This window comes from Neoarius graeffei, chromosome 14 (genome assembly GCF_027579695.1).
Source record: "Neoarius graeffei isolate fNeoGra1 chromosome 14, fNeoGra1.pri, whole genome shotgun sequence".
Classification (NCBI taxonomy): Eukaryota; Metazoa; Chordata; class Actinopteri; order Siluriformes; family Ariidae; genus Neoarius; species Neoarius graeffei.
In genome coordinates, this window is record NC_083582.1 from 58,470,068 (window position 1) to 58,484,365 (window position 14,298).

The 14,298-nt window shown below is 40.9% G+C and overlaps 1 protein-coding gene across 3 annotated transcripts in view; it reads right to left on the reverse strand.

Moving 5' to 3' along the window:
- LOC132898496 (cadherin-18) overlaps positions 1–14,298 on the reverse strand; it is a 298,900-nt gene that overhangs the window by 108,600 nt on the left and 176,002 nt on the right. For all 3 annotated transcript variants that reach the window (XM_060940160.1, XM_060940158.1, XM_060940159.1), the window contains exon 7: positions 6,434–6,570. In XM_060940160.1, the coding sequence (XP_060796143.1) occupies positions 6,434–6,570 (137 nt within the window). The remainder of the gene's footprint in view (positions 1–6,433; positions 6,571–14,298) is intronic.

Here is a 14,298-nt window from a genome sequence, read left to right on the forward strand (position 1 = left end):
TCTCTTTTTCTCTTTTCTTTTCTGTGCTCCTGACCAGAGCCGGTTCTGCCCTAATCTGGACCCGGGTGCAACATCGCGCAACCCCCCCCCCCAAAAAAAAAAACACACACACACACCAGTCTAAATCAGGACAACCATCACATAACTATAAACATTTTACATCAACTATTTTAACTAAATGGGCTATAATAAATAAGCCTGCAGCCACGGCGGGCTGCCTTAAAAAGTAACCATTCAATGACAACTGAAAGCCTGCAGCCACGGCGGGCTGCCTTAAAAAGTAACCATTTGTCCTACCTTAAAACTGTATGCATCGTGTCTTACTCGTTTTGCATTTTCTGCCTCCTTTTTTGTATTTTCGACCCTGTGTTTATTTTCTTTCCTTTTCTGAAAACCCGATTTGTGTCCAGACATTTTGTTCTGCTACCAACGAACTAACTCGTCAGGTCTCGTCTCTCGAGCCCGCGATGATTCCCGTGGGAAGGGCAACAATTGACACATTTTTACAAACAACCAATAAACAGCCAATAGGGAGGTTGCAACGTTCAGGCTCTCCTTTGCTCAGAGACACTCAGTAATGCACTTATTCAGGAACAGAGAGAACTCTTTATTTTTTATTTTATCTTATTTTTTTGGGGCCCCTCTCTACACCAGTCCCGGGTGCAAATACTACCGTTGCTACCCCTCCAGAACCGGCCCTGCTCCTGACTTCTGCATGTTGGCAAATGGCACGCACGCTGATTGTCGAAGTGCTATGATCGAACGATGTCATTTTTTCCCCCTTAATCAAAGAGTCAGACCAAACCATTTTTGTATTAGGGGTGGTAGGGGGTTCTTGATGCCTTTTTCAAAGACAATAAAGGCAAAAGATCTAGAAATCATTTATTGAATGCAAATATAGCACATTTCTCCCCCAAATCAACACATTTTGAAATGAAATAAAATAATCGCAACTTCATGAGAGCCCAGTTCTGGGCCCTCCCCATTCCTGGGCCCAGGACAACATACCCGTTTGTCTGTCGGCGGGCCTGCCGGCAATTATGGCTTCTCTGAGGTGACTGGCATAGTACTATTTTCTGAGGGGCACAGCCCTATCACCTCAGAGAATCCATAATTTCAACCGGAGCCTCTCAGTGCATGGTATATTTGATATATACTGTCCAAGCAAATGTAAAGATTTATTGAAAGCCAAACTATGGAGTCAGAGTTTCTTAATTCACAAATAGATGTTACATGATTCACAACTGTATTTCATCCCCAAGGATCACTGTTGGTGAATTACAAGAAAAAGAAAAACCTTGGGGTTTCCACCAAGTCTCTAAAACCACCATCAGACGCTACCTCATTGCTGACAGATTATTTTGAAGGTATGTCAGAAAAAAAAGCCTTTTCTGTCAGTTAACCACAAACAAAAATGCCTAGAGTTTGTGAAACACAACTACAACTTTGACTGGAACCATGTTCGATGGTCTGATGTCACAAAAATGGAGCCTTTTGGCAATAAACACTCAAGATGGGTTTGGTGTAAAAAGAAGGATGGCTATAATGAAAAGAACCCAATCTCAACTGTAAAATATAGTGGAAGTTCTGTCATGTTGTGGGGCTGTTTTTCCTCCAAAGACCCTGGAAACCTTGTTAGGGTACATGGCATCATGGACTCCATGGAATACCAGGACATTTTAAAGGATATGGGACATGAAACATAAAAGCACGCTATATCAGTTTCTTTCCATTAAAAATATGAATTAATTGCATCAACAAATACAAAATCATCTATTAAATTCAGCAAAATCGTTATATTCGTGATGATTATAAGGCATTTCTGCTCGACTTCCGATATGCATTTTTTGCAACCAGAAGAGCCGCTGTCACGTGATCATACGTCACAAAAACTTTCGGGCACAGCACAAGCAGGTAGATGAATGGAGAAGTGGATGACAAGAAAATTGTTTTTATAGTCTTTAAAGTACATTGGACATCATACATTGCACATCATGGTGTATTGTGCTGCTTATGGTTGCAATAATTCCAATGGGAAATGCCCTGGAGTAAGTTTTTTTGCATTCCCCAAGGACCCGAAGCTGAGGAAAGTGTGGGCTCACCTGCGCATGCGCAGTAGGCTTCGCGCATGCGCAGTAGGCTTGGTAGGACAAATCCAAGAGGTAGGATAACTTTACAGAACACCTGTTGTAAAAACTTTGCACCTACTGTTTCCCACAAACTGTGTTCGGACCATTTCACTGAGGATTCTTTCAACATTAATACTCAGGTACTGAGCGATATTAATTCATGAAACATGAAACAGGAAGTATAAGGATGAGAAAAAAAAACAGTTTAAATCGGGAAGCTGCGCACATTTGCGCCAGGCTGCACAAATGCGCGCAGCTTCCCGATTTAAACTGTTTTTTTCTCATCCTTATACTTCATGTTTCATGAATTAATATCGCTATTTTTTTTTTAAAATCGGATCTGCGCGTTTCAGCCGTGAAAAAGGCGGCATCCGCCGAAAGGCGCGCTGTTTGCATCCCTGCACGGAGGCCAGGGGACGGGGCAGGAATATTTTTGTTGATATGAGTGATCCGGTGCGATCTCTCGACCCCCTGTTGAAGACCTCTGCGCTAAGCGACTGAAAGCCGAGGTAAGGATTAGTATTATAATTTTGGGTGTATCAATTATTGATTATCATAATTCTGACTCGTTTCGCCATTTTGAATGTTTTCATCTCGGACTCTGGAAGCATTGTATCTCAATCAATCTCGAAAAATATCAGCAAAAAAAAAAAAAACCTAGCTTGCAACGGACTTTAGTTAGATCTATGATGAACTTTCAATGTATGAAACAAAAATAATACTTCTTTCAACAGATCATTAGCCTTTGAGCAGAATTGTTTTTAACTTACCAGGAAGTGTTATCGAGCCGACCGCTTTCAGTTTCATGAGGGCTGAATGAACCCTCACTCTCAGAATCATCTGACCCGTCAGAGTAAAGACAAGATCTATGTTCATGTGAATTTCCAGCTATCGGTTCGAATTGATAGGGTCTAACTTCACATCTCTGTGAAACATCGGGAATATCACTGTCGATGGTGTCCATTTCGGTAACCTGTTTACATTAGATTCCCAAGCGCTGGCTCCTTGGAAAGTTTTTATTGCGTCACGGGTCACGTGACCACCTAGCTCATTAACGAATCCTTGTTTTACGCTGATGTATAAAAAAACTTGAATAATGTGATGATTTTCACATTTTTGACGCCCTGCAGTGATTTAGATGGCATTTCTTATGTCCTTTATACATAATTATGCCCAGGTAAAAATCCATGTCCCATATCCTTTAAATCAAAATCTAGCTGCATCAGTCAGGAAACTAAAACTAAGTCATCGTTAGATCTTCCAGCAGGACAATGATCTGAAGCATATGTTCAAATCAACACAAAAATGGTTCGCTGACCACAGAATCAAGCTTCTGCCATGACCATCTCAGTCCCCTGACCTGAACCCCACTGAAACTGTGGGGTGAGCTGAAGAGGAGAGTGCACAAGAGAGGGCCTTGGAGTCTGGATGAGTTGGAGAGATTGTATCAAGAGGAATGGTCTCAGATGCCTTGCTTTGTATTCTCCAACCTTATAAAATGCTGTAGGAGAAGGTTCAGTGTTGTTTAAGTATTAAATGCAGGGGTGCCAATCATAGTGGTACATGAGTTTTTGTTGAAAATAATGTCTTGATGAGGGATTCGCTTTTCTCTGAATGAATTTATTTCCCTTAAAGTTGGATTTTTTTCAGTGTGAGATGAAATAACTTCACCAAAAGGTGGATTTTCCCCCAGTTGTACCAATTTTCATTCAAAAATATTTTGACACTGTTACATTTGTTTACAGACTGACGAATCTGCATTTACAAACTGTTTGACATTTGTGAGCATTCCTGCATTTGTTTGTGGATTTTTGAGGCTTTCCTAACATGGCTTGATTCAAAAGTGCATTTTTTTGTCTGCCTATCAGATGTCTCTTACAATTTCATCCAATCATATGAAAGTGAATTCAAGGGTATGATTGAATGTGACCACACTGCATTACATCTGCACAGTGTGCAGTTATGTCGATTTGTGAATCACGTGACATTTACTTGTAAATTAAGAAACTGACTCCATATTAAACATATATCATTTTTATTTGCTGATCTATAGTGTATGTTTTTCTGATGGCAAAATTCTAAAAGTCTCGCTCAAAGACACAAATAGTCTCAAATGAAATTTAATTTACACAACTTGACCGTGTCATTAACCAAGATTTATGCATGTGGGCATTTGAAGATTCCCATAGCAACTAATGACACTGTGCCAATTGAAGAGGCAAACATGGTTTTGCTTGGTCACTTTTTTAAATTTTTTTTATACCCAACCTGTGTTTACAGTGTCTTCCTGCAGACATAATGAACACGTTCGCCTCAAATATCCAATTCTAACCACAGCAATTTTGCACTCACACTTTTTCAATGCCTGTCAGTGGTGGAATATCATTACCAGCGATTACACTTTGTTATTCGTGAATCATTAATACTGTGTGAAGGCTGGGGGAAAAGGTAATTGCCTAGATTAGCTCTACAGCCAGAGAGCAACAATGATCGACTCATATTAGTGGTGAGAGCAGCCAGTGATTTATATCATCTGTTTGGGAATTGACCAGAGAATGATGTTGATTTTGTTGCAATACCTTATGTAATGCAAATACGGATATGTCTATACACACACACACACACACACACACACACACACACACACACACACACACACACCAAAGGACCACACTGAAGATATCCAAGCCTTCACACTGCTCTAGCTTTAGTATACTTGACATTATCAGGCCAGATTAAAATCAGTGTAATTTCCAAAAGCTTGAATTTTCAATAACATTTACTATTATAAAAGTATGCGTGGGACTCAGTGAAATCCCATTTCTACATGTCATTTAAAAAAAAAAAAAGAATAAAATTACCAGCCAAACCCAAGGACTCGCCCACTGAGAGAAGGAAACATGCTGCATTTGACTGTATTCAGTTGGAAAGTCTGAACTTTTGGCATGTTCAAGCAAACTGTGGAGTGGTGGGGTGGGCATATATACTGCCATGAAAGCATGTAGTTGTTAGCAACAAGCTAGCCAGCTAATATTAGTGATCATGAGGTCTTGATCCATCCATCCATCCATCCATCCATCCATCCATCCATCCATCCATCCATAACCGCTTATCCTGTACAGGGTCGCGGGCAAGTTGGAGCCTATCCCAGCTGACTATGGGCAAGAGGCAGGGTACACCCTGGACAAGTCACCAGATCATTGGATGGCTGACACATAGAGACAAACAACCATTCACACTCACATTCACAACTACGGTCAATTTAGAGCCACCAATTAGCCTAACCTGTATGTCTTTGGACTGTGGGGGAAACTGGAGCACCCGGAGGAAACCCACGCAGACACGGGGAGAACATGCAAACTCCACACAGAAAGGTCCCCATCAGCCACTAGGCTCAAACCCAGAACCTTCTTGCTGTGAGGTGACAGTTCTAACCACTACACCACCGTGCTGCCATGAGGTCATGATGTGTTGGTTGGTTGGTTGGTTGGTTGATTTATTTATTTATTTGGCAAACTGTCTGGTCAATGTTACACCATAGATTTAACAAACTGATAGGTCTAAGTTGGTTGTGCTAAAGAAAGTTAATACTGTAAGTCACTGAAAGTCATGAAATATTTTATTTACTGTTGATGGTGTGAGCAGCCATATTGATATGATTTCATATGCTGAGCATAAGGTTGAGAAGTCTTTTTGGAGTGGAATTCCAAGTTGAAGGGTCATTTTCTTTGATGTTTCCTTGTCAGAAATTCAGAAAATCCACGTTTACGAGCTTTAACGGAATGCAGTAATATAGTGAGCCACTTAGGTAGTTAGAGCATAAATATAGAGAATGTACTACTCAATGTCTCATCTCATCTCATTATCTCTAGCCGCTTTATCCTTCTACAGGGTCGCAGGCAAGCTGGAGCCTATCCCAGCTGACTACGGGCGAAAGGCGGGGTACACCCTGGACAAGTCGCCAGGTCATCACAGGGCTGACACATAGACACAGACAACCATTCACACTCACATTCACACCTACGGTCAATTTAGAGTCACCAGTTAACCTAACCTGCATGTCTTTGGACTGTGGGGGAAACCAGAGCACCCAGAGGAAACCCACGCGGACACAGGAAGAACATACAAACTCCACACAGAAAGGCCCTCGCCGGCCCCGGGGCTCGAACCCAGGACCTTCTTGCTGTGAGGCGACAGCGCTAACCACTACACCACCATGACTCAATGTATTTTTACTAATCTTTTGTATGGCTAATATTCTGTAGAATATAAACTGTACAATCAGAATCAAATGTGGTACCCACCCTCTTCTTTTGCCATGACAGTGACATTGTGCCAGGCTGTGTCCTCTCTGTCCAGGAGGTGAGTGGTTCTAATGATTCCGCTGATAGGTTCAATATCAAAATATCCCTCACTTCTTTCTCTTTGTGCTATGGAATACCTACATGAAGAGTCAAGAGAGAAAGAGATTCATGAGATAAAGAAAATGAATATTGCATTTTCATTTGCAATACTGTGCCTCCATTTTAGTACATATCATCATTATTTGTAAAGCAGTGATTTTGTTGTAATCCATAAAAATTGCAGTATACAGACTTGTTTACAGGCTTAATGATTGAAAGTCTGCTGCCACTGCAAACAAGTGGTGGAAGTTTCATGAGCTAAATTTCATCAAAATGGCTTTCACCTATGTGATTATTAAATACAGAATTTAATAGAGCTCAGTCTATTATCTCTCCTAATTACAAACACTACAAATTATGTTTCAAAGGGATGCAGAAGACAGCAAAACACACTGCACTACTTGTTTTTGTGGAACATTTAGCAACACTGGCAGTAGTGCTTTGCAATATGTAGGACAGTTTAACAGATCTGTGAGATACTGTATGAGATATTATTACCATTACCTCTGATCAGCATTTTAGTATCCTCTTCCAATATTTTGTACCTGGTACTTTTTCACAAATTACATATGCAAACTAAAATGCCCACAAGAAATATGGCCAATTTGTAAATCCTCATGCTATTTTTTATGATTACTTTTATGACCTGAATCAGACAGAAAGATTAATGCGAGAAAAATCAGTGAACTCTTGATGCTATATTATTCTGTTTATTTCCTGACAATATTTATATTGATTGACTCATGTTGGCTTAATTGTAAACAATGACGCTATATTGCAGTCACTATAGTAGTAGTTACTGCATTAAGTGACTAAATGGGGTTTGCAAGTACAACCTCAATTCCTAAAAAGTTGGGATGTTGTGTAAACTGTAAATTAAAAAAAAGAATGTGATAATTTGCAAATCACGGAAACCCTATATTTCATTGAAAATAGTACAAAGACAAAATATCAAATGTTGAAACTGAGAAATTTTATTGTTTGTTGAAAAATATATGCTCATTTTGAATTTGATATTAGCAAAATGTTTCAAAAAAGTTGGGACAGGGGCATGTTTACCACTGTGTTGCATCACCTATACTTTTAACAACAGTCTGTAAATGTTTGGTAACTGAGGAGACCAATTGCTGTAGCTTTGAAAGAGAAATATTGTCCCATTCTTGCCTGATATACAATTTCAGTTGCTCAACAGTTTGGGGCCTCCTTTGTCGTATTTTGTGCTTCGTAATGTGCCAAATGTTTAAAATGGAAGACAGGTCTGGACTGCAGGCAGGCCAGTTCAGCACCCGGATTCTTTTACTAGAGCCATGCAGTTTTAATATGTGCAGAAAGTGGTTTGGCATTGTCTTGCTGAAAGAAGGAAGGCCTTCCCTGAAAAAGATTTTGTCTGGATGGCAGCATATTGCTCTGAAACATGTATATATCATTCAGCATTAATGAGGCCTTCCCAGATGTACAAGCTATGTACAATGTCATGTGCACTAATGCACCCTCATACCATCACACATGTTGGCTTTTGAACTGTGCTCTGATAACAAGCCGGATGGTCTCCTCTCCCCTTTAGCCTGGAGGATGTGGTGTCCATGATTTCTAAAAAGAATTTCTCCTTTTGATTCATAAGATTAGATAAGATAAATCTTTATTGTCATTGTCACTTTTCCAAAGGTACAACGAAATTGAAGGTGCTGTTGACTCATTATGAGTTATAGAAAGAAAAAAAAGAAGGAAGAAAAAAAGGAGAACAAATAAAGTATAAAAATAAATAGTGAAGTATACAGAGTTGCACTGGTAAAATGGTATAACAGAATATAAACAGAAATCTATTGTATGGTTCTATATGTACACGGATTGCACTTAAAATAGTACAAACAGAATTGTTTTGGTTCTGTATGTACACAGATTGCACTGATAAGAAAATATATGCACCCATATTGCACAAATTACGCACTGGCCAAGAATAGTTCTATTGCGCACTTGAGTTTAAAGCCATGATTGCTTTGGGATAAAAACTGTTGTTTAGGCGGTTTGTCCTGGTTTTCATTGCTCTGTATCTCTTGCCTGATGGGTCATCAGACCTCGAGACAATTTTCCACTTCACCTCAGTCCATCATAAAAGAGCTTGGGCCCAGAGAAGGTGGTGGTGTTTGTGAATATTGTTTATATATGGTTTTAACTTGCATTTGTGGATTCAGTAATGAACTGTGTTTAGAGACAATGGTTTAATGAAGTGTTCCTGAGCCCATACAGTGATTTCCACTACAGACACATCTGCTTTTAATGCAGTGTTGCCTGAGGGCCTGAAGATCACAGGCATCCAATGTCAGTTTTCAGCCTTGTCTCTTGCATACAGAGATTTCTCCAGATTCTCTGAATCTTTTAATGATATTGTGTACCATAGATGATGTGATCCCCAGAGTCTTTGGAATTTTACATTGAGGAACGTTATGCTTGAATTGTTGGACTATTTGCCCATGCAGTCTTTCACAGAGCGGTGAACCCCTCCCCTGCTTTACTTCTGAGAGACTCTGCCTCTCTGGGATGCTCTTTTTATACCCAATCATGTTACTGACCTGCTGCCAATTAAATAAATTATCCATCCATCCATCCATCCATCCATCCATCCATCCATCCATCCATCCATTATGTGTAGCCACTTATCCTGTTCTACAGGGTCGCAGGCAACCTGGAGCCCATCTCAACTGACTACAGTATGGGCGAGAGGCGGGGTATAAATAAAAAAAAATACATAAATTAATAATAATAATAATCTCATCTCATCTCATTATCTCTAGCCGCTTTATCCTGTTCTACAGGGTCGCAGGCAAGCTGGAGCCTATCCCAGCTGACTACGGACGAAAGGCGGGGTACACCCTGGACAAGTCGCCAGGTCATCACAGGGCTGGCACATAGACACAGACAACCATTCACACTCACATTCACACCTACGGTCAATTTAGAGTCGCCAGTTAACCTAACCTGCATGTCTTTGGACTGTGGGGGAAACCGGAGCACCCGGAGGAAACCCACGCGGACACGGGGAGAACATGCAAACTCCGCACAGAAAGGCCCTCGCCGGCCACGGGGCCCAAACCCGGACCTTCTTGCTGTGAGGCGACAGTGCTAACCACTACACCACCGTGCCGCCCCTATAATAATAATAATAATAATAATAATAATAATTCTTCTTATTATTATTATTATAATTATAATTATTATTAGGCGGCACGGTGGTGTAGTGGTTAGCGCTGTCGCCTCACAGCAAGAAGGTCCGGGTTTGAGCCCCGTGGCCGGCGAGGGCCTTTCTGTGCGGAGTTTGCATGTTCTCCCCGTGTCCGCGTGGGTTTCCTCCGGGTGCTCCGGTTTCCCCCACAGTCCAAAGACATGCAGGTTAGGTTAACTGGTGACTCTAAATTGACCGTAGGTGTGAATGGTTGTCTGTGTCTATGTGTCAGCCCTGTGATGACCTGGCGACTTGTCCAGGGTGTACCCCGCCTTTCGCCCGTAGTCAGCTGGGATAGGCTCCAGCTTGCCTGCGACCCTGTAGAAGGATAAAGCGGCTGGAGATAATGAGATGAGATGAGATTATTATTATTATAAAAAAAATTCAGCATTACACAACTTTTTCAGTCTTTGTTGCCCCTGTCCCAACTTATCTGAAACGTGTTACTGAAATCAAATTCAAAATGAGCATATATTTTTAAAAAAACAACAACATTTCTCAGTTTCAACATTTGATATGTTGTCTTTGTACTATTTTCAATGAAATATAGGGTGTCCATTATTTGCAAATCTTCACATTCTGTTTTTATTTATGTTTTACACAGGGTCCCAACTTTTTTGGAACTGGCACTGTAACTTCCGTGTTAAGTAAAGTCACTGCAAGAAACACTTGTTAAGCTATTTTGCAACAGGATTAAAAACATAAATTTGTAACAGAATGTAGGCGTTAAGTTTAAGAAACTGCCTGTCATAGCATGTTACAAACATGGAACTGATAAATAGCTTTGTGCTTGCACAAACCATGAACAAATTTTCAAAACTCAAGTGTTATTGTGTTTGTCAAAGAGCTGTGTAAAAGATTTGCCCATGTGTGACATACGAAATGTGTTTAACAGTATAAAAACCATTGAACATATCATGTCATGTGTGGCAGCGGGGGCATGGTCAAGCATCAGCTGTGGGCGGTGAGGAGTCGGGTAGAACTGCCAGGTAACATGTGATGAGTATCACCTGTGTTTGATTACTGGCAGTTTACTTTTGTGTGTTCACTGTGTTCTTGTAGAGATAATCAGAGAGAGAGGGAGAGAGGGAGAGAGAAAGAGCTGAGCTACGCAGCACTGGGTCATTTGTGTGCGTGAAAACTAAAATCGCTGAAAAGTGGAAGTGAAGGAAAATAAAAATGCACTTGGAGTTGTCAAGCCTGTCTCCCTGTTCCTCATTCCCTCACCTATGAGTGCTCCATCATATTCGTGTACATTCCAAGAGAGCATGGACTCTTTTGGTCTGACATTTAGTCACAGAAGTACACTTACATTAGTAACTGTTGATCAGTTTTCTGATTGATGAATTGGTTGATTGATTTCTGCATTTTGGATGTGGTGTAAATCTACTCAACTAGTAAGACATGGGCTTTTATTTACATGATCAATGGCTGACATATTGGCAACCAGTCAACAGTTTCCATGCTGTTACTAATCTCATCTCATCTCATTATCTCTCTAGCCACTTTATCCTTCTACAGGGTCGCAGGCAAGCTGGAGCCTATCCCAGCTGACTATGGGCGAAAGGCGGGGTACACCCTGAACAAGTCGCCAGGTCATCACAGGGCCGACACATAGACACAGACAACCATTCACACTCACACCTATGGTCAATTTAGAGTCACCAGTTAACCTAACCTGCATGTCTTTGGACTGTGGGGGAAACCGGAGCACCCGGAGGAAACCCACACGGACACGGGGAGAACATGCAAACTTTGCACAGAAAGGCCCTCACCGGCCACGGGGCTCGAACCCGGACCTTCTTGCTGTGAGGTGACAGCGCTAACCACTACACCACCGTGTCGCCCCATAGTGACAATAAAAAATGTAAACCTAAAATGAGGATGTCACTGCACAGCTGGACCAGAATGTGAAATTTTAGGATCCGGTTTGAGGAAAGCAACCATGGCTTCCAGCTTGCCTTCCAGTGACACTGCACTGAGTATGTGTCTGTCCAGAGAAAATCATTGTCAGTGAAGTAAAACTGATCCACTGAGTGATAGCATTCGAGTCCTGCCAGTTGATTCTGGCACATGATCTTCAATATTATCTTTACTGTGGATTCAGGAATAGGTAAGACAGGGCCTCAGCACCTGGCTGAGAATACGCATTGTCATCTTTGAAGTGTTCATAATTTAAGATTCCTAAGTGAAAGGTTATTGGTTCACATAATTTCAGCTGTTATTGAAGTGATCAAGTTTAATAAATGTATACATTCTCACTAATTTGTTTAACATTGCTTTTTTTTTTATAAGAACATAGCTAGCACTAAGATTTGATGTACTCAGTATCACCATATTTTCATTTACACACAGTTTTTCATAGGAGGAAAAAAAAGTTGAAATGAACAAAGTTTCATGAGGAATCCTGCCAAGGAGGACTCCCTGAAGTCATGGATCACACACAATTAGAATTTGAAAATGAAAAGTATGAGTCTCCAAAAGATGTTCCTGGAACATGTATACAATGCAATGATTAAGAGACCTCTGTCTTGTAGATTCATAAGCATGTGAAATCACCTCAAACACCCGAAGCTGTATATAGTTCCTTAGCATATACTATCAAAACAAAGAGCCGATCTGTCTTGCACTAAGCTGTTCTACTATCATCTTATCTACCTCACATGGCACTGGCTAGGTGCTGTCCTGGAAGAATAGCCATTAAATTTTTCATGAAGGAGTAAACACTTGGGGCATGATTGCTGGATGGGGCCACAATGAAGCATAACTAAATGGAGTGCAAGCTGGAAAAAGTCTTTGGTAGTGTCGTTCACCCACATGCCACATCAAATATTGCAAACAGAAAGAGGTTTAAAAGGGGCCAGTCTGGGTCAAACAGTACAGTCAGGTGCTAAGGTTGGCCACATAACTGGTATGGATGGTATAGCTAATTTGGCTCATTTTAAGAATGATAACAGAAGGCGGGTATGGCTGCAACATACACAAATTGCCCAAACACCATATGTCTGAATACAACTGGTCAGTATGCATGGTTAACACATTACATGATGAATGCTTTCCATCCATCCATCCAGCCAGCCAGCCAGCCAGCCAGCCAGCCAGCCAGCCAGCCAGCCATTATCCATACTGATCATCCTTCAGGATTACAGGGGAAATCAGAGCAAATCCCATCTGACATTGGGTGAGAGGTGGGGCATACCCTGGGCAGGCCGCCAACCCACTGCAGTGCCAGCGAATGCTTTCCACTTGCTCAAATTTGGTAGTCACTTGACTATGCAAGAGGTGATTACTGACCCACTGGTCAAAAGGTGATTACTGACCCACTGACTAACTGCTCAGCTATTGTCTGGATGTCTGAGATGCCACACCCACAGTTTACAGCAGCCCATTTGAGGGTGCCAAATTCTACATACCACCAGAGGATCTCATGTTTTTGGCAGGGATTAGCATGTAACTTTCACTTGTCACAGCAGTGTGTAAAACCAGGACCTTGCAGGTGAGTGGGAAAAGATTGGCATTGAGGATTGTGTTACAGTAGCTGACAGCCATAGCTTAAGGTCTAGCATTAATGGCTTTGGTGATGCACCCAAAGGAGGAGCATGTATGCCAGACAAATGGCCCATGCTCATTGTGGTATTACTTGCTCGGGACAATAGCTCTTGTACAGTATGTTCCTGGATTCAGCCATAGTGCAGTGTATATTTTTGCCTCTCACTGGCTTACTGGGAGGGAGATACTATAAGTGAATAAGGGTAATTGTGAATGGCTATGATCAAGGCATGTTGTCCAGATTCCAGATTAAAAGACTGAAAGTATACTTGCCAACCCTCCCGATTTCGGCGGGAGGCTCCCGATTTTAGCCTCCGTCTCCTGCCTACCGATCATATTTGTTAAAAACTGGATAATCTCCTGGTTTTGAGAAATCCCTATTGCCAAGTTAAAAATACTCCTGATTAAGTCCAATCAGAATCGTATGAGAAACACTGCTGAAGTCAACTGATTTTTAACCAATCAACGAACAGAACGACAGTCACTTCTGTAATGTAGGATTCAGCCAGACTGTCCGACATTTTTTATGAGCAGTCATTCATCATGGCCACTAAACCCAATTCCAAACAGCAAAAATATGAATGCAAATACCAGGTTGCATGGGAGAATGAATTTCCATGGATAAGCAAATGTTCGACCAGCCAGACCAACGCATTTTGCAAGATAAGACTACAAAGCGATTCATTTATCCCAATTATTCAATTGCAATTCAATTATCCCAATCTTATGGTGGGGTAAAAGCAGGTAAATTACATATTCTTCAAAACTACAATAGGTCATTCACACCCTTTTATGTAAATTCTTAATGTTATCTTATTTTTTAATTAAAAATAGTTGATCATTTGTATGTGTATGTAACAAGTACTTATGAGACATTGAAATTAACTTAAGATTTATATTGTTTTGTATTTTTTTGTAGTAAGAAGTATAATTAAATTGCATATACAGTAGGATCTGCACCTCTGTATTTATCATATTGAAATTTTTTTTAACTCTT